The 20,923-nt window shown below is 41.5% G+C and overlaps 1 protein-coding gene across 1 annotated transcript in view; it reads left to right on the top strand.

Annotated features, from left to right (window-relative positions):
* Window positions 1-5,412: 5,412 nt before the first annotated feature.
* The window catches only part of lrp1bb (low density lipoprotein receptor-related protein 1Bb), a 285,401-nt gene continuing 269,890 nt past the window's right edge, over window positions 5,413-20,923 (top strand). The window contains exon 1 of the mRNA XM_030112422.1: window positions 5,413-5,686. Coding sequence (XP_029968282.1) covers window positions 5,596-5,686 — 91 coding nt within the window. The 5' untranslated portion in view covers window positions 5,413-5,595. The remainder of the gene's footprint in view (window positions 5,687-20,923) is intronic.

Genomic DNA, 20,923 nt, shown 5'->3' with positions numbered 1-20,923 from the left:
TTGATTCCCTCTGACACATCTGTACTCCGGCCAAGCCTGCTGGACCACGCAGAGCATCACTCCCATTGACAGGTGCACAGCTTTCCTTTACCTCAAATTTACCTAAAGGGTATAACATCTGAAGCTGATGTGATGGTTTAAAGGAGGGTTGAATTTTTTTATATATATATATTTTTTTAAATTAAAGCTAAAGGTGAAAAGACGAAGCGGATAAGTACAGCATATTCTCGGTGAACAGCAGCCGTGGTGTTAGCGCATATGAATCATTCACAACACAAGTACAGCACTTTATAAATGGCGAAAAAAAATAGAAAGTTGAAGCGGTTCACTCAAAATGTGCCCGCGATGATTGCAATGGAAAAAAAAAATCCTGTCTACTCTCAGATTCACAAAAAAGAAAAAAAAGAAAGGCTCATGAAATTATTCATTTGTGGATTTTTTTCCCCCTTTCTTTTCTTTGAGAGGCAGGAAACAGTGCAATGCCGGCAGTGAGAGAAAGCTGAGGCTCAACGTGACATGGCCTTCAAGACGTGGACTTGCTCAAGTCTTTCCGACGACTCGAGAATAAAACATGACAGATTGTTCTGCATGAAAACTGCTAATAATGCCATCTCTTCCAAGATACATCTCGTTGTCGCCTTAAAGAATGTATCGCTAAAGGAATTTACCTACTGAATGGCAGGGCACGTCCGCTTATATTACAGCTGCACTAACGGATGTGAATAAATGGGTGAAAGTTATCGAGCGTGCAGGATATAAACAACTCAAAGACGACATGTAAACTGAATGATTCCACCGCTGCTATCACCTGCCTCCATCAGGTCAAGCAATAGTTATTACCTGAGACTCGGCTAGCTGATTTCATTAGTCTTTTGCCTATTAGCACAAGGTCTACAGGATGACACATACAGCCTATTTTCACTGCTGAAGCGCGACACAGCATTGGATTAAATTAATGCAAGATAACAAAGTCCTCAGAGCCGTGAGAGAGGACTGGTCGAGGCTTAGCTTGACTCTCTGTGTACTGTGACCAGAACGTGGGCACTCTGCCGTGTGGGAAGTATTTATGACTCTACACTGTTAGAGTCTACAGTATTATAAACACTCAACCAAGGTGAGAGAAAGCAACGCTAAGAATGTTTTTCACGACTGCAATTAAGGGCCGCTGTAAACACAGACAGTGAAGGCAGCTCAAACTTCTGATAAGAGCCTTGCAAAGGTCCTCAGACGTTCACATACGCTCTGAATGTGACTCCATGACATTTTGCAGGCTTTCTATCAAAGCACATGCTAGTCTGCAGGTGAAATTTCCTCTGCAGACATGGAATTCAAACACTCCAAATTTAGGTTTCATTTCCACCTCTTAAACACCTTTTTGAAGGATGCGATGCCTCCTAAATTGAGTTTTGGAATCCATTTATCACCTTAAATAATAGCAGTTGACAGCTATTGTTTCCAAGCGCATGAATGAGCTCCCTGCTTTCAGTCTTTCCTCTTAGTTTAGTTTATCCGTTCAGCACAATGAAAAAAAAAAAAAAAATGTGAGGAGGGAATGAAGCTCAGTGGGTGAGGGCACATGTTCACTCTTAGCAAGTCATGTATCAACATAATCAATCAATGCACGTCTTCAAATAATAAGAAAACAGCAATGATACGAAAAGCAACGTGGAGATTATTATATGTGTGTGTAAATGACCTTGAGCACTCGAGATGAGATGAGATGAGATGAGATATCTGTTCAGTAGCTCGCTGAAGCCCGCGCATAATAATGTTGACTCCGGAGATGTGTCTAAGTCTTTTCACATTCGTTTATCTTACTCACAACTGCCATGATTTTGACATCAGATCAACAGCAACACCTTGTAGTTTGGTTCCACCGATTTGTCCAACGCCCGTCCTGACTGAACACCTGGTGATACGGGTTTCACTGGCCAAGGAACCAACGACATTCATGGTTCTGAAACAAATATGATGTACTGTATATGTTACATTCATTATGCACGATTGCTTGAAAAGGAAACTCGTTCCATTTTCGACTCAGCAGGTTGATAACAACCACACATTCATAGAATGGTCAGGGATTTGTTTTGAGAGAACTTTTCCACGCAAAATTATTGAACGATAATATGATTAGTGATAAAAGGCAATGCCATTCCAGTCCTAAAAGTATTGTCAAATCGAAGACAAAGTATTTGATCAAAGCTTAGTCAAAGCACAGATGAAAATCTGAATGAAAGTCTGAATTGTGAAAATGATAAAATCAAGAAAAATGTCAGAAAGATCTGGTTTATTGTTAATGAACTTATGAGAAAACATGTTAGAGGGAAAAACATTGAGTTTGGTGATGGGTAAGATGGAATACTTCCCAAAATCAAGAGCAGATACTTTACAATGTACTCAATTCAGTTGTCCCAAGCATAGATCTTTTTCTAACTCAGGCAAAGTTATGCAACATTTCAGGTGAAAACTTACTTTTCTGTTTTCATTTCAGAAAAATTTCCCATTTACACAGAAATGCTTTGAAAATGTTCGTTTACATGGAAGAGGCAGAAATGCCATAATCAATGTAGTTTTCACGTAGAAGCACGAGTGAATGTTGTTGTTTGTTTTTGTACTGAAGCCACAGTGCAAAAATAAACTCTAAATGTCTAAAATGGTGAAGACGCGGACATTTGTATGGACAGACAATGAAGTTGGATTACTATTAGAGGACTGGGAGTCATGACCTCTGCAAACATTGTAATTGTCCACCAACTCAAACATGTACAGAAGAACTATTCACAATGGCTGTGATGCACGAGCACAGGAGCAGCATTTTCAGAAAGTTCCGTTTACATGAAGCCAGAACTTTCAAAAAGTTCTTCCTTGGGACTCTCTGAGTGGCTCACATTTGTATATTTAATGTGAGAAAGTCAGTAATCCCATCAAGAAAACAATTAAGATAGGAAGTATTGGTATGAGTTGTAAGTTTTTTTTAACTCAGACAACCTGCATGCAAAAGAAAACTACGTCTTCCTGTGAAGGAAACAAAAAGCAAAGCCATCCCTACATTTGACTTCAGTTTCATCCAGAAAGATCCTCACGAACATTTACATTTCCTCTGCTTGTTGCGCTTGCCTGCTTTATTCAGTTATTTCCCTTTCTTTGCTCACTGCTCCTGCACTATGCCAGACCACCCAGCCCTCCTGAAACACTCACACACTCGGCTTGGATGCACAATTCAGTGAGTAAATACACTTTGCTACTGCTTCCTCTTGTTCCTGCCCTCCCCTGCTGAGAAATGTTGGAAATACGATCGGATGGCAGAACCTTTGCACCCACACTCGCTAATAGATTTGAATTACTCAATGATTAAATGATTGGACTTTTTTTGTTTGTCAAGTGGAAAACAATTTCTCATCTTATTTTTCTCACCGTGGTTGACCTTCCTTCTTGTGAAGGCAGCTCTCTTGATCATAACATATTTCATATGTAGAATAAATACATTTTAAATAATGATTTTTTTTTTCTTTTTTCTTAATCTGTAGAGGCATAATTGAGAAGAATATTGTTGACACGTGGAGTACAGAAATATCATCCTAGGGGTTGTTTATCCTGAGTCTCTATGGCTTGACCATTGTTTTTCTGCGAAAAGCAGCCAGGATCGTCAGAGTATGGCAAAATGGAGGAGGCAGCAATGTCTGACAGGATGGAGGTTCAACTCAGCAGTCCACATCTGTTCAGTCAACAATCTCTCCAAGAATCTCCTTTTTGTTTTGTGTTTTTATTCTGAGCGTGTTATTTTCTCCCCTAAAGTCAAAAATCTTCCCCTAAATACAGAAATATAGCAAGTTATCCTTATCCGTTGTTGTAAATGTAAATGATAGAAACAACTGGCAACATACTGTTGTTCAAACAGCAGGGTAGCATGTCAGAAACAAGGCTGCGTTCTGGCACTTCACATGAATATCTTGAATCAATGCGATGCTTATTGATCGATGATGAATCATGCTGCCTTGGTTGTGTGTTTCAGTGTGTTATATGTTTAGTTTTCACCTTCAGTGTGTTTTAAACCGGTGCATCAGCTGACCAGGGCCGGAGACAGATGGCATTTGACAGCTTACAATGAAGCATGGGGGTCAAATATGTGGCCTGCAGACCAGAGTGGGTCATATCCCACTGGAGTGACTGTGCATATAATTTACACAACCAAAAAGATAGAAATGGCATTTTGACAGGAAAATTACCTATTCCTAATTTTGTTGATGGATCCATCGCACATTAGATGAGAAGGTCGACATATTTGAATGAAATGGATTAGTTATCGTTCCTTTTTGAACATGTTTAGTAAATATTTAAGGTATCACAATAGTGCTGATCACATTTTTTTTTTAAATAAAAAAAGTTCAAATCAAACCTCCAACTGAACAGCTGATTGCAACAAATGTTCTTTATTTAAAGCCTGTAGCATTAACATCATGTCTTTACTCAAAGGGAGACCCCACATAACAAGCATGTTGAAGACGGCAGATATTTAGATGCCTGACAAATGACATGATTTTGCCAAATTGTGCATATCAGAAACAGTAATTGCACTTACATGCATTATAAGTATTCCAATTAAACACCAATCTGATCCAAATTGCATCATGTAAACACTTCTATGAATAGATTGGCCCCATCAGAAAAAAAAGAAACATGCCAAGCTCTAGAAGTTGAATTGAAAATAAATACATCTTCAACTCTTCTAAGTTAACCTGGATGTGAGATTGCTGGGATCATGGCAGAAGATGACTGATTTGGATGGTATTTTTATACAAAAGCCTGCAAATCAATCTGACCACTTTGGTCAGGGTCAATGTCAATGGAGCACTCACATTTCTCAATCTAAAATATTTCAATCAAACCAAAAAGCGATGATGTAAATGCACTCGATTAGCTTTTTGAAATAAAAAAAAAAAGTTAACATTTTCAACCTTCACCGATGTAAGGACTATGTTATCTTTATGCAGCCGAAATGAGATCCATTGGGTGACTGTGGCCCCTGAACTGAAGTGAGCCTGACACTCCTCACCTAAAGATTTTACATAACTCTAAAAAGCTGACATTCCTCATCCTCCACTGGCTGATTTTATCTTCTTTCCTGAGGACCCCTCGCTGCGCCCCGGACCTCAGACTGACACCCGCTCCCCCGACCGCACACTCGACCAATATGATTAATTTGGGGCGAGCTGCGCCACCTTGACGGCATTTAATCATTGAGAAAAGACGGGAAACGTACTCATTCTTTATCCCCATGCACTGACTCTCATCCCTCCCTCTCTCTCTCTCTCTCCCTCTCTCTCTCGCCTTCTCCCTCTCTCTCCCTCTCCCTCTCTCTCTCGCGCCGTCTCTCCGGTGCGTCCGTCCGTTTGGGAAAGCGCGGCGGTGTGTGCACGCAGCCGGGGAGCGCTGCACTGTTCTGCGCACTGGTTCCGCTGGAGAACACCGAATAACGGCGCTCGACAACCGGGTGCTGGTGGAGGGGGAGACTGGACCCGGACCAGGACCAGGACCAGGACCAGGACCAGGACCGGGAGAAGCACCGTGGCTCTTTACAGCCCGCTCTCCGAGAACATGTCGGAGTTTTTTCTACTCGCCTTCCTGGCCCTTTTCTCGGGATTATTTCCGTGCGCCGAGCCCTCGACGGTGTCGGACGAGGAGAAAGGTAAGCGGGAGCCGAGCCGGGCCGCCGGGGATGCGCAGTCCGGGGAAACTTGGCACCCCGGCCGCCTCGTAGCGCCTCGTCCTGTTGTCACCGCGCAGCGGCTGGATGTGAACCTCATGGCTCCACAAGCATCACTAATGAATGACAAAGAGTTGATCACCTCGGCGCCTCTTTATTCCAATTTTTTCCTTCTTTGCTGTCAGTGTGGCATGCCTCGTTTGGGAGTGATTCAGTGTTATTAAGGAGAAGGAGATGAGACGATGCATTTGAACGCGTCCCGGTGATTGCTGGACTACAATCCCACCTGTGTAATCCATTAACGCTTAGCTTTCTTCTTTTTTTCGTGCGTCCGAGTATTTCCAGGGTGAGAAATCGTAAAAAAAAAAAAAAAAAAAAGCCGCGGTAGCTGTGACTGCAGGTGCGCAGCGGCTTTATCCTACCATGCATCAGGTGAAAATAACCCCCGTGCCAAAGTGTGTTTTGTCTCGGTCCGAGCCGTGCAGCCTCCGAGCCCTGCCACGGGAGGAACGGGGCACGAGGACGCAGCTGATCGGGAGAGTTCGGTGCTCCCTGCTCCTCCTGTGCGCCGTGCACTCAATCAGCAATGCTGGTGGTTTTTTTTCTTCTTCAGCAGCACATGGAATTTGAATAGTAATGCACAATTACAGCACATTTCAGCCTTTAGAGAGCTTTCTGACAGGCTTTTTTTCCTCCCCTTTCTGTTATCAAAAATGCATTTGAGTGTCATAATGAATGGAAGATCCATTGAGAGGAATCCCATTCGAACTGATTTCACCTATTACCCCTTGTTAGCCTCTTCCTTATTTGCAGAGTTCAAGCACATTTTTCAGTCAGCATCAGCTATTCACAGATATTGGATTTATAACCAGAAGAGGAACAATCAGAGCACCGTTGATTCATGTTATTTCTATAAAAGTGAAATACTGACATTTTTTTTTTGTTTCTAAGGTTATTTTTTCGCCTTCTTCAGGGCTTTCCATTCACACCCTGAATTAGTACACATGAATGTAGGCCTGTAGGTCACATTAATTCTAGTTAGTTATTTCACCTGTGCTTAAAGTCCAAAGGAAGGTTTTGATGGAGGATAAAGCAGTTCTACTCATTGATATCCAGGCTCCAGGTGATAGGTCCCACACCGATTCTTTCTCTAGCAGAGGCTTACAGCTGTCAGAGCTGTTTTGCTTGTCATGAAAACGTCATAAATGTCACTCAGCGACCCCCTCAATAACACAGCTTGCTGGATGGGAACACACAGATTGAAGAAAAACTACCTCTAGTGTGTGTGTGTGTGTGTGTGTGTGTCCACGAAACAAAGGGATGGATTTGTCTCTTGAACTCCTTGAGAAGGTTCCTGCACAGGGGAGGGTTGAAGGGTGTTTTATCGTAGCGTGACTTGAGTCGAAGTGGATAAAATGCACACAGTCGTAAAAGTCTGATCTCGGCTCGCGTGAAAATATTTAAATGGAGAGCTGTTAATGCAGGACAGATTCACACACACACACACAGCCACACACTCGCATAAATCTGGAGGTGCAGTTAGGACCTGCATCCCCGCCTGCTGTCGGGCTCCATTCGCAGTGAGAATAAATGAAGGCTCTTGGAGCCGTTTCTAAATGGACGGTAATGATAATAGCATTTCTTATTTCTTTCAACACCAAAGTTGGTTGTTAGCCTAATTAGTCTGAAATTAATTTACTTTGTGGTCACAGATTTGCTACGTTGAATGCCAAGTAGTGAGCCCACGGTCTTGTCTGCATGAAGTAGAAGCATTCCCAGAGTTCAATTTCTGGAATGGCATTGTCTCTTTGAAGTGCTCCTGCTGGGTTTTCTTCCCGTCTTATCGCTCGTGTCCATCTAACATTGAGCTGACAGACCTAGCCGGTGTGGCAGCACAACTGCTGATGTGACAGAATGACCGGCTGGCTCAGGGAATGTGGACACGCCACATCACTGCATGTTTATTATATTTTTTGTTAAAAAAAAAAAAGAGTAAAATACCCTTGATCTAGTGTTGTGACCTCGGCACCAGATAAGCATCATCGAGCACAAACAGCTCAAGGTTGTTTGTTATGTATACTCTATTAAAAGTTGATTGTATAGTGGGGGACACAGTTCATACACTAATTCAGGGAAGGCTGCCTTTTGGAGCTAATTAAGTGAGATAGTGAGATAGCATCGCCAAAGTGCATGTAATGGCCTCTGTGTGTGTGTGTGTGTGTATGTGTTAGAGGAGTCCTTCTCTATAAACATTAAAATGACCAGAGGAGATGAGTCTTAAATACTTCATTAAGTTCTGCCCTTCAGTTTTGTTTCATTGGTGAACACGGTGGGGTAGTGGTTTACACTCCAGCCACACGTCTCGTGGTTCGAGTCTGGGCTTGGGAGCCTTTTTGTGCAGAGTTCATAAACTCCTCATGTGTGCAAAGGGTTATTTGTGGGTACTCCAGTTTTCTCTCCGTTTGCTCTGTGATGGACTGGCGACCTGTCCGGGGTGAGTCCTGCCTGACTCGCAGTCAGCTGGGATCGGCTCCAGTGTCTCCGCTACCCTCAGTTGGATTAAACGGTGGAGCTGCGGCATAATTGAAGGCCAGATCACAACAGATTACAATCAGATTGTCTAATGTTGATCATCAGTCATCCAGCAAACAGCTTTTTTGATGTGGTCCGCAGATTTTATCGCTAATGAGGGGGAAAAAAAAAAACAGCATAAGTTTGCTTTTTGCTGTACTGTTCAGTTTCATGATAGTGTCTTAAAAAAAAACAACAAAAAAAAACTTTGTTTAGGAAGAAACGTGAGATTATATGGATTGATTTTTTTTAAAAATATGGATTTCACAAAGTAACTGACTCAGCCATTTGTGTGCGAGTCACTTAAAGGAACACGTTGATTTTACACATTAAGGTGGCTTTACTCTTCAACAAGCGGGCAATTAAACCAGTGAGGAAGGTTGAAGATGTCCTCTGTTGTTGTGGAAGAGCTTAGAGACGTCTGAAAATATCTACTGAATAAAATTAGTCTCTTCCCGTGCTGGAACACCTTTTTATCTGACTTACTTAAACTGTATCCTAGATAAAAATGATTTTTTTTTTTTTGTAAAGTCTTAATTAAAACTGAGGCCTTTAAGGGCAACACTTGAGATATTTATTCTTTTCCTATGTAGATTATCTAAAATAAAACAGTCATGTTACCAAGAAGCTTATACAACAAATGTAATCCTATGGCTGATGTGTTGCTTGGTTTTCTCTTCGGTGCTTATAGTGCTTTGATTGTTTTGTTTTTGTATAGACACACTTTGCCAGATTATGGAAATGAGAAAAATGTTTTGTGCAGCTTATAAAGGAAAACTTGCTGCTCCTACAGCTTTTATTCCTATTTCTGCAGCTACACTGCAACGGTTATTACCGAGCAAAATACTTGCTGTGCAAAAATGTTGAATTTACAACTCCATTTTTCATGGATCACGATAATGTCATGTATGGAGGACTGTTCTAATTCAGCTGAATCGTCACCGCCAGACGGTTAGCGTTACAGAAATTGGCAAGGCAAGCATAGCTTTTGGCAGATTGAAGCATTGACTGAAACAGCATATGACTATGGGTAAAGCTGAAAGAGTGTGAAGCTGTAGTCGCCTTTTTTTTTTTTTCTCTGTGCATGTGAGACTTGGACCACTCGTAGCCGCCATAAGAAAAATGCTCCTGTTTTCACCTCGACTGCCCGAGACTCTTCACAGGCAGCTTCGCAGGCTTAAGATGGCAAGACAAAGCTCCCAGCTCTGAATCGCTGAAGCGGACAGAAAGGCCTTGTATTAATGCCACGATCATGAAAGCTTGACGATCGGAACACGCGGCTGGGCGGTCGTAAGTGTCCACCAGAGAAGATTGTTTATGGCAAGCTTGCCCAAGGGAAAAGGCAAAGAGAGGGTCAATGTGAGCGTTGCAAGGGCTGCATATCGTTATCATTGAAACTTTTGCACAACTTTTCATCAGACCTTCTGAAGTCTTGATGCCGTCTCATCAGGGACAATGAGAAATTCACACCTTCTCTGGTGCGAAAACTGACTAAACTGTCATAAAAAGCAATTGGGACGCTCAGAGATATCTGTTCTTGCTCAGAAATTAATCTGCGATTCTTGAGGGTGAGGTTTAACACCTGCATTAGGCTGATTAGCTTTTTTTCAGAGATCACAGGTGTTAACTGAATCGGTGATCACCTGCAACGTGCCAACACGTTCTCTAACTCTGCTGCCTCTGCACCGTGGGGTTAAATAAATCGTCGTGTTTCACATAATGAGATCGGGCAGGTTAACCTGAGTGTAGATGGAAACCAGACAAGCACATTTTTATGCTTTTTTTTTCCCTCCATATATTCACTTTCCTTCCCATCGATTGTCATCAAAAGTATCTCCCGATAACAAACATCAGTTGAGGCTTTTTGGAATTTTTTCTAACAGATCAACAGCAAATACTCTTTGAATAAAGGTAGCAATGCATTTAACAGTGAAATATATAGACTCAGTACTGTATGGCTGACAGGCAGCCAAAACAAAATCAAACACCTGTCACCGGGAAGTCACAACTAAAACAGAAAAAAAAAAATGACTCATGATGATAGAATGAAGAAAAAAGAAACATATTAGGTATGGATGCACTGCAGCTGAAAAGGGAATTGAAAATCATGGAAGTGGGTGTCTGAATCAGGTACTGGAACCAGGACGAACACGAGAGGACATCTGGTGGGTGGATGGGCTGTGACGAGAGGCAGGGGATGAAGAGGTGAAAATAACACCGAGCTGAGACAGGAACTGTGACACCGGCGTTCAGTCTGCCTACTGTCGCCGCTGTATCCTTACTCATTTAATAGATAGCTTGGAAGCAGGAAATTGGTCACTAAATTGCGGCTGGACATGATAAATTACAACCAAATGGAGAATATGTAAATTATTTGCACCTCTTAACCAAGATATTTCTTTCTCTCCCTGAGAAGTGTTTCTGAGACGTGTGCATCACCTTGAGTTGGCGTTATAGGAAGATCAGGATGTCATTTTAATGGAGCTGTTGGTGGAGGCTAACAGTTGACCTTCAAAGGTTGAACTTAATTCTGTTTTCATAGCTGTTTTTCGTCCGTTTCTGGAAACTATTAAGACAAAATGAGCCCTCCGGCAGAGAAGCCTCCCGTGTAGTGAATATTTTCTTCCACATCCTGTCCACCTCAGCAGTAGTGGATTCTCAAAACGGAAAGTGGCCCACGCTCACCCAGTGATTGGAGAAACCGCATGTAGATTCCAGCCGAAACTAGATTGGTTTAAGTAAATACAGCAGCAGTAGTAGAGAAGTGAATGAGGTGGAGTGCGGTCTGAACAGGATCAGATGCTCTCCTCAGCACTGCGTTTCATCTCGGACACGTTGGAGTCAGCCAAGAAAAAAACCCTGTGAAGTGGCCGTTGTTGTTATTGGCATCCATGTCCCACGAAGTGGACTTCAGGTGCCTTTTATTGACTGTTGCCTCACACGTTGGTCTTGGCCGGAAAAGCAGACGAGTTGTCAGAACCGTCAGCCGGAGAAGGTCAGATTCAGTTAGTACACGAGCACTTTGAGCACGTCTCCTAAACCTCAATGCTTGTTTTCCCTCCCAAGCATTACTTTAAATATCGCAGTAGTCATGGCAGGATTTCACAGCGGTGCTTCGACAGCACATTTTGCGGGATGGCATTCAGTCTTTTATGAGCTATGAAAAGACATTAAAACAGCTGACACATCTATCCAGCGATGTCGACTAAGTGTTACTGTCATGGAGCTTTTACATCTGTCTCAGGGCAGAGGTGAAGTGCGGCTTCCAGCTACAGAAGGTATACACCGGCGCCCGCGTGCCTCATTATGGTGCACTGTATCACGGTGGTACTGGGCTGACTCTGATGGAAAAGAAGTTATTGAATGACGCCACTAGATTTTTCTTAGTGTCACCTATAATATCAGCGCTCACAGTCTTAATGGGCTACAATTGAATCAGTAATGGATTGGCTCAGATTGTGAAAGCCTGGAGCTGTAAATTGACTTGTCGCATTGATTACCAATGGAAGGAGGAGCCACATTTCTGACCCTGTTTTTGGTTAATGTGGTGGACACACTTAATCATGTGGGAGCAGTGGGGGGGGGGGGGGGGGGGGGGGTTCATTTGAGCTGTTTTTTTAAATTTTATTTTATGTTTTATAATTTAAAAATATGAGTTACGAATCAATACATTTTTTTTTTTCTCAAACGTAAATCGAATGCCATGTGAGAGCTGTTCGCAGCTGTATGCTGAAATGGCTGCTGGTTTAAAAAAAAAAAAAAAAAAAGTGAGGAGGATAAATTATTAATGGAGGAAAGCATAACTGTTTTATTGCCAGATATGCTAATGAAAATAGTGCGTGTGAGGGCAGCGGTGAGGGACGCCGCACCTCTCGAGTGGAGTATGAGGTCATTACCAGGTGACGGATAAGATAGAATGCACCATAAAATAAAATGCTTGGGAGATGCAATGTGCCCTGCAGAAGCACCGTGCACATGCAAAAGAGCTGGAGTGATCTGCTGAAAGACAAATTCAACAGGCGAGTGAGCAGCACAGTGTTGTGTATCTTCTTTAGCCGAGTGGCTACCGTGGGCTATCTTGACACGGTAAAGGTTAAAGTTAGCATGCAGCTGGGTGTGAAGCCTGAGGCTCGAGCTAAACAAACATCTTTCTTCAAGTGTCTCAGAGGGGGGAAAAGTGTCTCCATCTCGGAGTAAAGGTCTGTCTGTCAGTTTGAAAGGGTGAGCAGCGTGCGGGATGGAGGCAGCACCCCTAGGAGATACCCTGCGCAGACCGGAGCGCGCTCAGCGTGTACAGATGTTCCACGTAGCGCCATGAATTCTTACACTCCAGATCCCCTCCACTTCCCCGCTGGAGTTTCAGCACTTTTTATGCGTTTAACTTCTGTTCGATTGACTTTGTGTGTGATTGATGGCGCAAGGCTGTGCCTAAATACAGAAACAGGAGTAAACTTGCCCCGCAAAGTTGTCTTGCCATGGTGATTGGTGTGATAGTTTGTAGCACTGTTTAAAAGCACAGAGGGAAGTGGGGAGTCACATCAAGTCTTTTTTTTTTTTTTTTTTTTTTTTTTAGGAGTTTTATTTTTCATTTGACAGCCTGACATTTTTTATCACTGATGTGCCGTGTCCATTAAAAAAAGGGCAGAACTCTGTGATTGATTGGGGAGCTGCTTGGCATGCTGTTGGCGCCCCTGACTCATCCTTGTGGCCGTGGTGTCTGTTGTTCAGCACCCCCAGTCCGTCACGCTGACAAAATAATGCAGAAAATGTTGTATTAGCGTTATGAGTGGTCTGATTTAACAGGACGAGGCATCCTGTGAATTTAAAAACAGTTAAGGGCCTGTCTATTCTTTTCTTTCTTTCTTTCTTTTTTTTTCCTTCTTGCGGTGGAGGTAGCTCTCACCGGTGGCAGCAATCTGCCAAGCACAGACAATTTTCCTCATTGTGTGAAGAAGCGGTTTTCATTTTTTTTTGGCACAGTTTCTTCCAGCAGGACGGTGATTCCTTGGTTAATGTATGAGCTCGTGCACTGAGCCCACAGTATAGCCTCTCCCCAACGACAAGCATCTCATTTTTGATTAATGTTACACAATTTCATCACTTTGTGTGGGCAGAGAACATGTCCTCCGAGTGTCCATACCAAACACATCAGAAATTAATTTAGGTGAACAGACAGAAGACGAACGATCTACTGCATTATAGCACAGCTTTGATTATATTCTTGCTCGCAGTTTTGTGAACAGACATTTTATCTCTTCGGAAATTAAAAAAAAGAAAAAGTTGACACAACGCTTTGGACCAGTGTGCAGGTCAGGAGTGCTGGTGTCGAGCTCCCCGAGTGGCGACGGCGGAGGCCAGAGGAGCGGAGAGAGAGCCGCTGAAGCCTGGCCGGGGACTCTCTCTCCCAGCTGCCACCTGGCACAGACTGAGGGCTCAGGGCCCCGTCATGCAGACTTGGCTCAAGAAACCAGAACAGGGGAGGGATTCATCCATCCCCCAACAAGCTTCATTCAGCAGACAAACCTAAGGCCAGTTGGTGATGCTGCGCTGTGTCCCTCTTAAAAGAGAAATTGGCACACGGCGCAATTAGGAAATATTGAACCGCTGAGGTGTTTCATTTTAATATACACCTCCGTGATGATCCATAATTTTCTTTTATGGATTCTAATATAAAATGCTTATGCAGCAGCAGCTAACCCAAGGACTGACAATATTTTGTCTTTTGCCTAATTTGTTTTTCAGGATTTCTCACATCCCATTGCCTTAAAGAGCTGCATTACAGCCAATAATGAATACTGCAAATTAAGTGGTCTCTAGGAAAGATCTAGTCAAGTGTAGAGTGAATATTTACATAAAGATTATTTTATTCAAGGTTTCTTCACTCTCACACAAACATGCAAGAACGGGGCGTTTATAGCCGCTTTCTATGGCGGAGATGATTGTACTCCAGGAAGAGAGAGAGGGAAATTATTAGCCATCATTTCCAGTCGTGTGCACAAAGCAATGGGTGGTTGCTCCCCAAGCGCAATCGGTTGCAATTCAAGCCTGCACTGAGGATACCTTCTAGTCTGATTCTTTCAATATCAATTTGCAGGAGTCAGACTAAGTGTATGTCCAAGCCTGACAGTGCACTAAAAGAGGTTTTTGGGCCTGAAATATTTGTGAGACTTGCACGAAGGATGAATAATTGAATGCACTTTAATGGCATACGCCAAGCATCAAAAATCAAAGAAAAAAAAAACTGTGCCGGTGACCTTACCTACACCTACAGCAACAACACAATTCACTCTCTCTCAGCTGTGATACTGTTGGTCTACGAGGATTCAGTTTCGTCGTGTGGCAGCCCTATCACTGAGTTACTTTGTGTTAAAATTAGATTGCCAAATACATCACCACCAGCTGTCATCAATCTGATTCAGTATGATTCCCTAACATGCTTCCGAGCTGCTATTGATCTCTGGTCCTCGGTACTCTCCCTCCTCGCACAGTGTTGGGCTGGGAGTCCTATTAACTGTGCTCCCATCAATCACAGTTCACCAATGTTTGTTTGTAGAAATCTTTGATACGATTAGAGCAGTGCACTCAAGCTCATGCTCTTTTTTTTTTTTCCCATGCTTTTTCTTTTTTTCTTCTTATTTCGTTCCTCGTATCGGCTGGTTTGGAATGTGTGTAGTCGCTCCCTGCACGCCATAGTGATGTGCCTCAGTGCTCTCTAGCAGAGACCTAAGATTAAGCACTTGGGCCTCAAACATGTCGGCTGTCACAGGTATCTCTCGCTGCTCCGTGCCTGATAAGGGCCACTCGTTCCTGAAACAACCCTCGCCAAGAACAAAACCCCAGAGAAATGAAAACCCCTCTGGACTTAGTGAGATTTAATATGTTTCTCTCAGAGAGTTGGTTCCTATGATTGCTCCTGTGGCTTTGTTCATGTCAATATTTGAAGATTGTTGTGAGCATTTTTGTTTTTGGAAAAAAATTGTCATTTTTCTTTTTTCACTTTATATATTCTGGAAATTTCTATTTCATTTTATTCCTGCTTGCTTTCATATGCATATGCTGAGATTACCACTGGCTTTAAACAAGTTGCCAAACTGGATTAATCCCTTTCAAAAAGAGAATTCTTTACCTGCGGCGTCTGATGCAGGTATTTTGAGAGTCCACCAGTCTGCCTGGAAATGATTTGGAGAAGGCCACAATTCTTTTTGTGGGGGGAAAATTGGATGACTAGCTATCAAGCAGAGGAGCTCTACTGCCCAAACTAACTCTCTCTAAAAAAAAAAAAAAAATACAGACACCACTAGGATCTGTGACGTCTCTGTGCGGATCACTGTTATTGCGACAGAATCATGGAGTTAAATTATTGAAGGAAATGTCTTTTTTTTAAAGATGTTTGTCTAGAGTTGGAACGTTTTTCAAAGGTTTTCAATATGTGTAGTGTATTCTCCGAGTTGAAATAGTAGAACAATAATAGTCAGTGTAGGATTGTGCGTCATTTTGTTCCAAACGGCCAGTTTGCATGTGCAGTCATACAACAAACACACAGCATGCGATTGCAAAAACTAATGATTGTGGTGCATGGATTTTTACACCTACATGTCTATACCTGCAGTCACACAATAGGTAGAGACATGTAGGTGCAAAACCCCCCGTTTGTTCCCAGTGAACCATGACATATGTGTGGCTTCATGCACAGCCGGGATCAGCAACATATCTGGACAGGTCAGCTGATCAGCCACCATGTGGTGCTCATGCTAAACATGAAGCTCCATCTGGCTGCGGCGTTATTCTCTGCAAAACTGGTGTTAAGATTTTGATGAGAACATTATTATATTATCATGATTAAATTTAAATCTGACACACGTTTATTTTCACTCAATGACAAACTGAAGGTCAACATGACCTTTTGCATGTGTGATTTCGCACCGTGGAAAATCTCTATAAAGAAAGCCTTTGTTTAGTGAACTTCATATAGACTTGAGTGGCTTTAATGGTTAATTCAAGGTGACCAACAATGATGTACTTGGTTCAAATAGTATTTTTACTTTTACATTGCAGATAGTGTTTTGATTATGGCAAGCGGTATTTTTATAATGGTCTTGCAGTGATCACTTCTGAATTTAGGTGTTTTTTCCAGCCAAAAGAATGCATCAAGACTCTTAATCAGACTTTCCAGCCTAACATTGGATATACCTAATGTGCTGGCCAATTAAGCTCCAAACTGAGCCCTGTAAATGCCACCAATATGTCATAGCTTAATCATGTTGTAAAGGGACTTGTTAATGGTTGTTGTCATAATCAATATACTTGTTGAGCTGACGATAGCATGAAAATGGACAATAATGTTTATTGATTACATTTGATTTAGATATAGTATATCTGTTGTCTAATAGGTGTTCTTACAGTAAATTTTTTTTCACATATAAGCTTCATATAAGATGATTTAATGATTTTATCTTTATTACTATGAGTTACATACACTGATGACAGTTATTTTTCTTGTCAGAGGCTAAAAAACAAATTACATTTCTATGCCATGACAACACCTAGAAGAAAATTAGAGCCACGTTGCTTTCATGTGTTCATATTTTCAATAAAAGACCTCTCAACCATTGAAAGTAAAACTTTAAATTTACGCAAAAATGTTACTGAGTTACAAATTACACCGGCAGTTCTCTGGAAGCTAAAGGTTACAGCAGGATAGTGCTGAAGTATTGGAAAAAGCATTATCTTGTTGGTCACAGTTGTCGTGTGGTGATTGCTGTAAATAGCTTTGGTCATTATGAGAAGAGGACCTCGCTTTACTTGAGAAAAAGAGACTTGTGTTTATTTGATTTTTCTTTTTTTTTTCTCCAGCAATTGATACACATTCTGATTATCAAAGCAATAATAAAATATTAAGTTATTGTGTCTCTCAAACCAACATAACTCATAGTTTTCGTGCTGGTCATGAGCAGCAGTGTTGTGCATTAGAGCAGGTATGTTTCCCAGTCATCGTGGTTTGATCGCTTCCTTTCTGACAAGATACGGAAATCAAAGAATCTGTTGTGTGTGCGTGTGTGCGTGTGTGTAAGATTGTGACTTATCACGTGAAGCTCATTGAGACAGCTCATGCGGTAAAAAGTGCTATTTAGGTAAAATCAATTTACCATTCGGAGCGAGACATTAGGGAATTGCTTTTCATGCTCTATTTTAGTTCTTTTTGCCAGCAGATCAGATAATTTCACCAAACTGTAAGACCATCTGGCTCAATGTGAGGTCTTTTCAAATCTTAACAAAAAGCGCAAGTTCCTGCAGCCATTGTAAGGATGTGTTGAATGCCAGTTTTTCTCGAGACTAAACCTCTTCCATATCATTCACGTCACAACATTTGATCATTCAGTCTTGTGCGCCGTGAATACACTGACTTATAGTGCTGCATTTTTCATCAGGTTTTAATCTATACATATTCAAAGCAGCGACTGCTTTTAATATAAATGATTCAGTCCTGTCGATCTGCTTTCAGCTGAGGCACTTTTGAGTTTAATACTGTAGATGATTTGATTGTATTAGGATGTCTCCTCATGCTCGGTGTAGTGTTGTCCCTGTTTTAATATGCACTCTCTTGTCTGTTTGACCATCTTTTCTCAATTTTTTTTCCATGTCTTTCATCTCTCTCCAAGAAATTAATAGCTTTCCGTGGATAAAAAGTGAAGCCGTATCTCTACTCGTAGACTGGTGTCATTGAGAGGTATGTTGTTGGAGAATTTTTTTTTTCTTTTTCAGAGTGTTATCACTGTCAGGCGATGGAAGCCTTCATATGGAGGGGACATTTATGCTGATGCACATTATGTGTGGGCGTTTGTCCAAAGCAGCAGATTGTCAGAGGGATGTTTGGTGACATGCAGAAAGCGTTGTTACTCTTGAAATGGGTCTTATTCCAAGTTTTTGTGCTTGTGCTTTGTGCTCGTAAAATGAGGCTTTGAAATCGACTATATTGAAGTTCAAACAGGAGTTTGATGTTTGATGAATTGTTGTCGACACATTTTCTATGATCTTTAGAGACTCAATTTATCTTCAATAACCTAGAAAGTTTGATAGAAGAACACTAAAGGGAAACTAAAAGGGAACAACGCACTTTCCGACACCCAACTCACGAACAAATTGAGTTCTTTTACTTTATTGGCTTTTGGGGTTTTAGGGTTTTGTGCAGCAAAGGTTTTACTCAGAAAACTGATGTGAGACAGATTAAAACATAAAGCAAAGACATAAAATGTTTTACCATAGGTTACTTCAGAACTGAGTGAAGTGGTTTAGCTTGAAGATGTGAGAGATAAGTCCTGACTTGAGGTCACATTCATGCAGAACCAAAGAAAATTAATTTGCAGTTTTTTGGAGTCTTGTGCAACTCTAAAAAAAAAAAATGCAGTGCTTTTGGAAAGTATTCAATCTCCTTCACTGTTTCCACATTGTGTTATGTTGCAGCTTCATTCCAAAATGAAATCAGTCCCCATAATGACAAGGAGAAAATTGATTTTTTTGGAAATTTTTTTGCAAATGTATTTTAAATGAAAATTTGAAAAATTGCACATTACAAAAGCATGTGTGAAATCTTCTTGGGTATTATGCTACAAGCTTGGCATGCTTGCATTTGGGGTATTTTTCCCCATTCTGTCAAGCTCTGTCAGGTTCGATGGGGAGCGTTGCTGCACAGCTATTTTAAAAGTCTTTCCGGAGATGTTCAGTCGGGATCTAGTCTGGGCTCTGCCTGGTTCACCCAAGGACGTTCTAGTCCCAAAAGCCACTCCTTCATTATCTTGTCTGTGTGCTGCGGGTCGTTGTCCTGTTGGAGGGTAAACCGTCGGCCCAGTCCGAAATCCTGAGTGCTCTGGAGCAGGTTTTATTTCGAGGACTTCACTGTACATTGTATCCCCACAGCATGATGCTTCCCCCGCCATGCTTCACCGCAGGGTTGATATTTTCCAGGTGATAAGCGGTGGCTGGTTTCCTCCACATAGTTCAGTCTCCATTTCATCAGAGCGGAGAATTTTGTTTCTCCTCTGTATAAAAGGCTGGGTTTAGGGAGTGTCCGGAAGTCATTTGTGAATGATGGAGGCCACTGTGCTCTTCGGGACCTTCAATGCTGCAGAATTTTTTCTGTACCCTTCCCCAGATCTGTGCTTTGATTCGACTTCATGGCTTTGTTTCTGCTCTGACTTGCACTTCCAGCTGTGGGATCTTATGTGGGCAGGTGTGTACCTTTCCAAATCAAGTCTTATCAATCGGATTTACCCCAAGTGAACTCCATTCAAGTTGTAGAAACATCTCAAGGACGATCGGTGGAAACAGGATGCGGCTCAGTTTTGAGTGTCATAGCAAAGGGAGTGAAAACTTACGTGTGATATTTCAGTTATTTCTTTTTTAATACGTTTCGAAAATTCTTTCAAAAAACTCTTTTTGGACTTTGTCATTTCGGGGTATTGTGTGTAGATTGATGGGAATTTAATTCATTCTGGAAGAAGGCCGTGACATAACAAAATGTGGAAAAAGTGAAGGGGGTAGAATACTTTCTGGATACCCTGATGGAAAATGAACATGAAAGCCATCAAAATAAGATGCAGACGATGTTTTTTTTTTTTAAAAACCTTGCAAACACAAGATTTACTGAGCATCCTACCTTTCTTAAATTATGCAGAACGGCAACAGAATCATCCACTTCTTCACTGGGAATAATGCACCTGCACATTTGGCACCATTCCATAGCAGTCATATGTTGACTGTCAGTGTTTCTTTAATGTTCGAGATAAGATACTGATGATTTCAAATTAGAAATGTTTCTTGTACAATAAAAGCGATTTGCATGATGATCTTCTCCTTTTGTGAAAGATTGATTTATTAATGATTTGAGCAATGCTTTTTGTGTAGCATCATCCTTTTCATGTAACCAAAAGGACTTGGGGGATTGTTCACCTGCCAGCAGTACGTAGTGTAGGTTGTAAATAGTCTTTTGGAGCAAATCTGGGGGCCTAAGGAAGGAGTTTCAAATTGACTTTCAGGGGCAAAATCCAGCTCAATTTGATGTTGTGTGAAAAGGTCACATAAATAACTTTTTAATCCACCTTTTTGGAAATCTCCAGGTTCTTGTTAAAGATACAAACACTTTGTGAAAAGATTTACATTTTGCTCCATATCTTTTAACACAACCAGAACAAATCAGATCAGAACAAATTTTACAAATTCACTCTGATGTTCATACTGTTGTCAACTTCACTAATATTGTATTATTTCTGCCACATTTATTAAAACACTGCAAACTCCTAACAAATTTGGAAAAAAAAAAATCTGAAAACATCTATCCATCCAATGATCTTCCATACCGCTTTATTCTGGCACTTCGGAAAATCACCCAATTAGAGCCCACAGTTTTGTTTTACACTCAAATTCACCTTCCTGCCAGTTTATTTCAACATGGATCATTGTGGCTTGAGTTTTCCAGTCAGTATTTATTCTGAGACGCCATGCAATTTTTTAATATTTTCTCTTTACTTTGATTCTGGGTTTCGTGGTGACAGTCATGTAAAGGTTTTCTTCATGTTTGCGTAGATATCTCTCTTCAGTACTCCACATCATACTAAAGTCTGCGAATAGTTCTTTCATCAAAGATTTTTTGAT

Source organism: Salarias fasciatus, chromosome 16 (genome assembly GCF_902148845.1).
Source record: "Salarias fasciatus chromosome 16, fSalaFa1.1, whole genome shotgun sequence".
NCBI lineage: Eukaryota > Metazoa > Chordata > Actinopteri > Blenniiformes > Blenniidae > Salarias > Salarias fasciatus.
The sequence above is the reverse complement of the archived record's forward strand: the minus strand, read 5'-3'. Positions and strand labels throughout refer to the sequence as shown.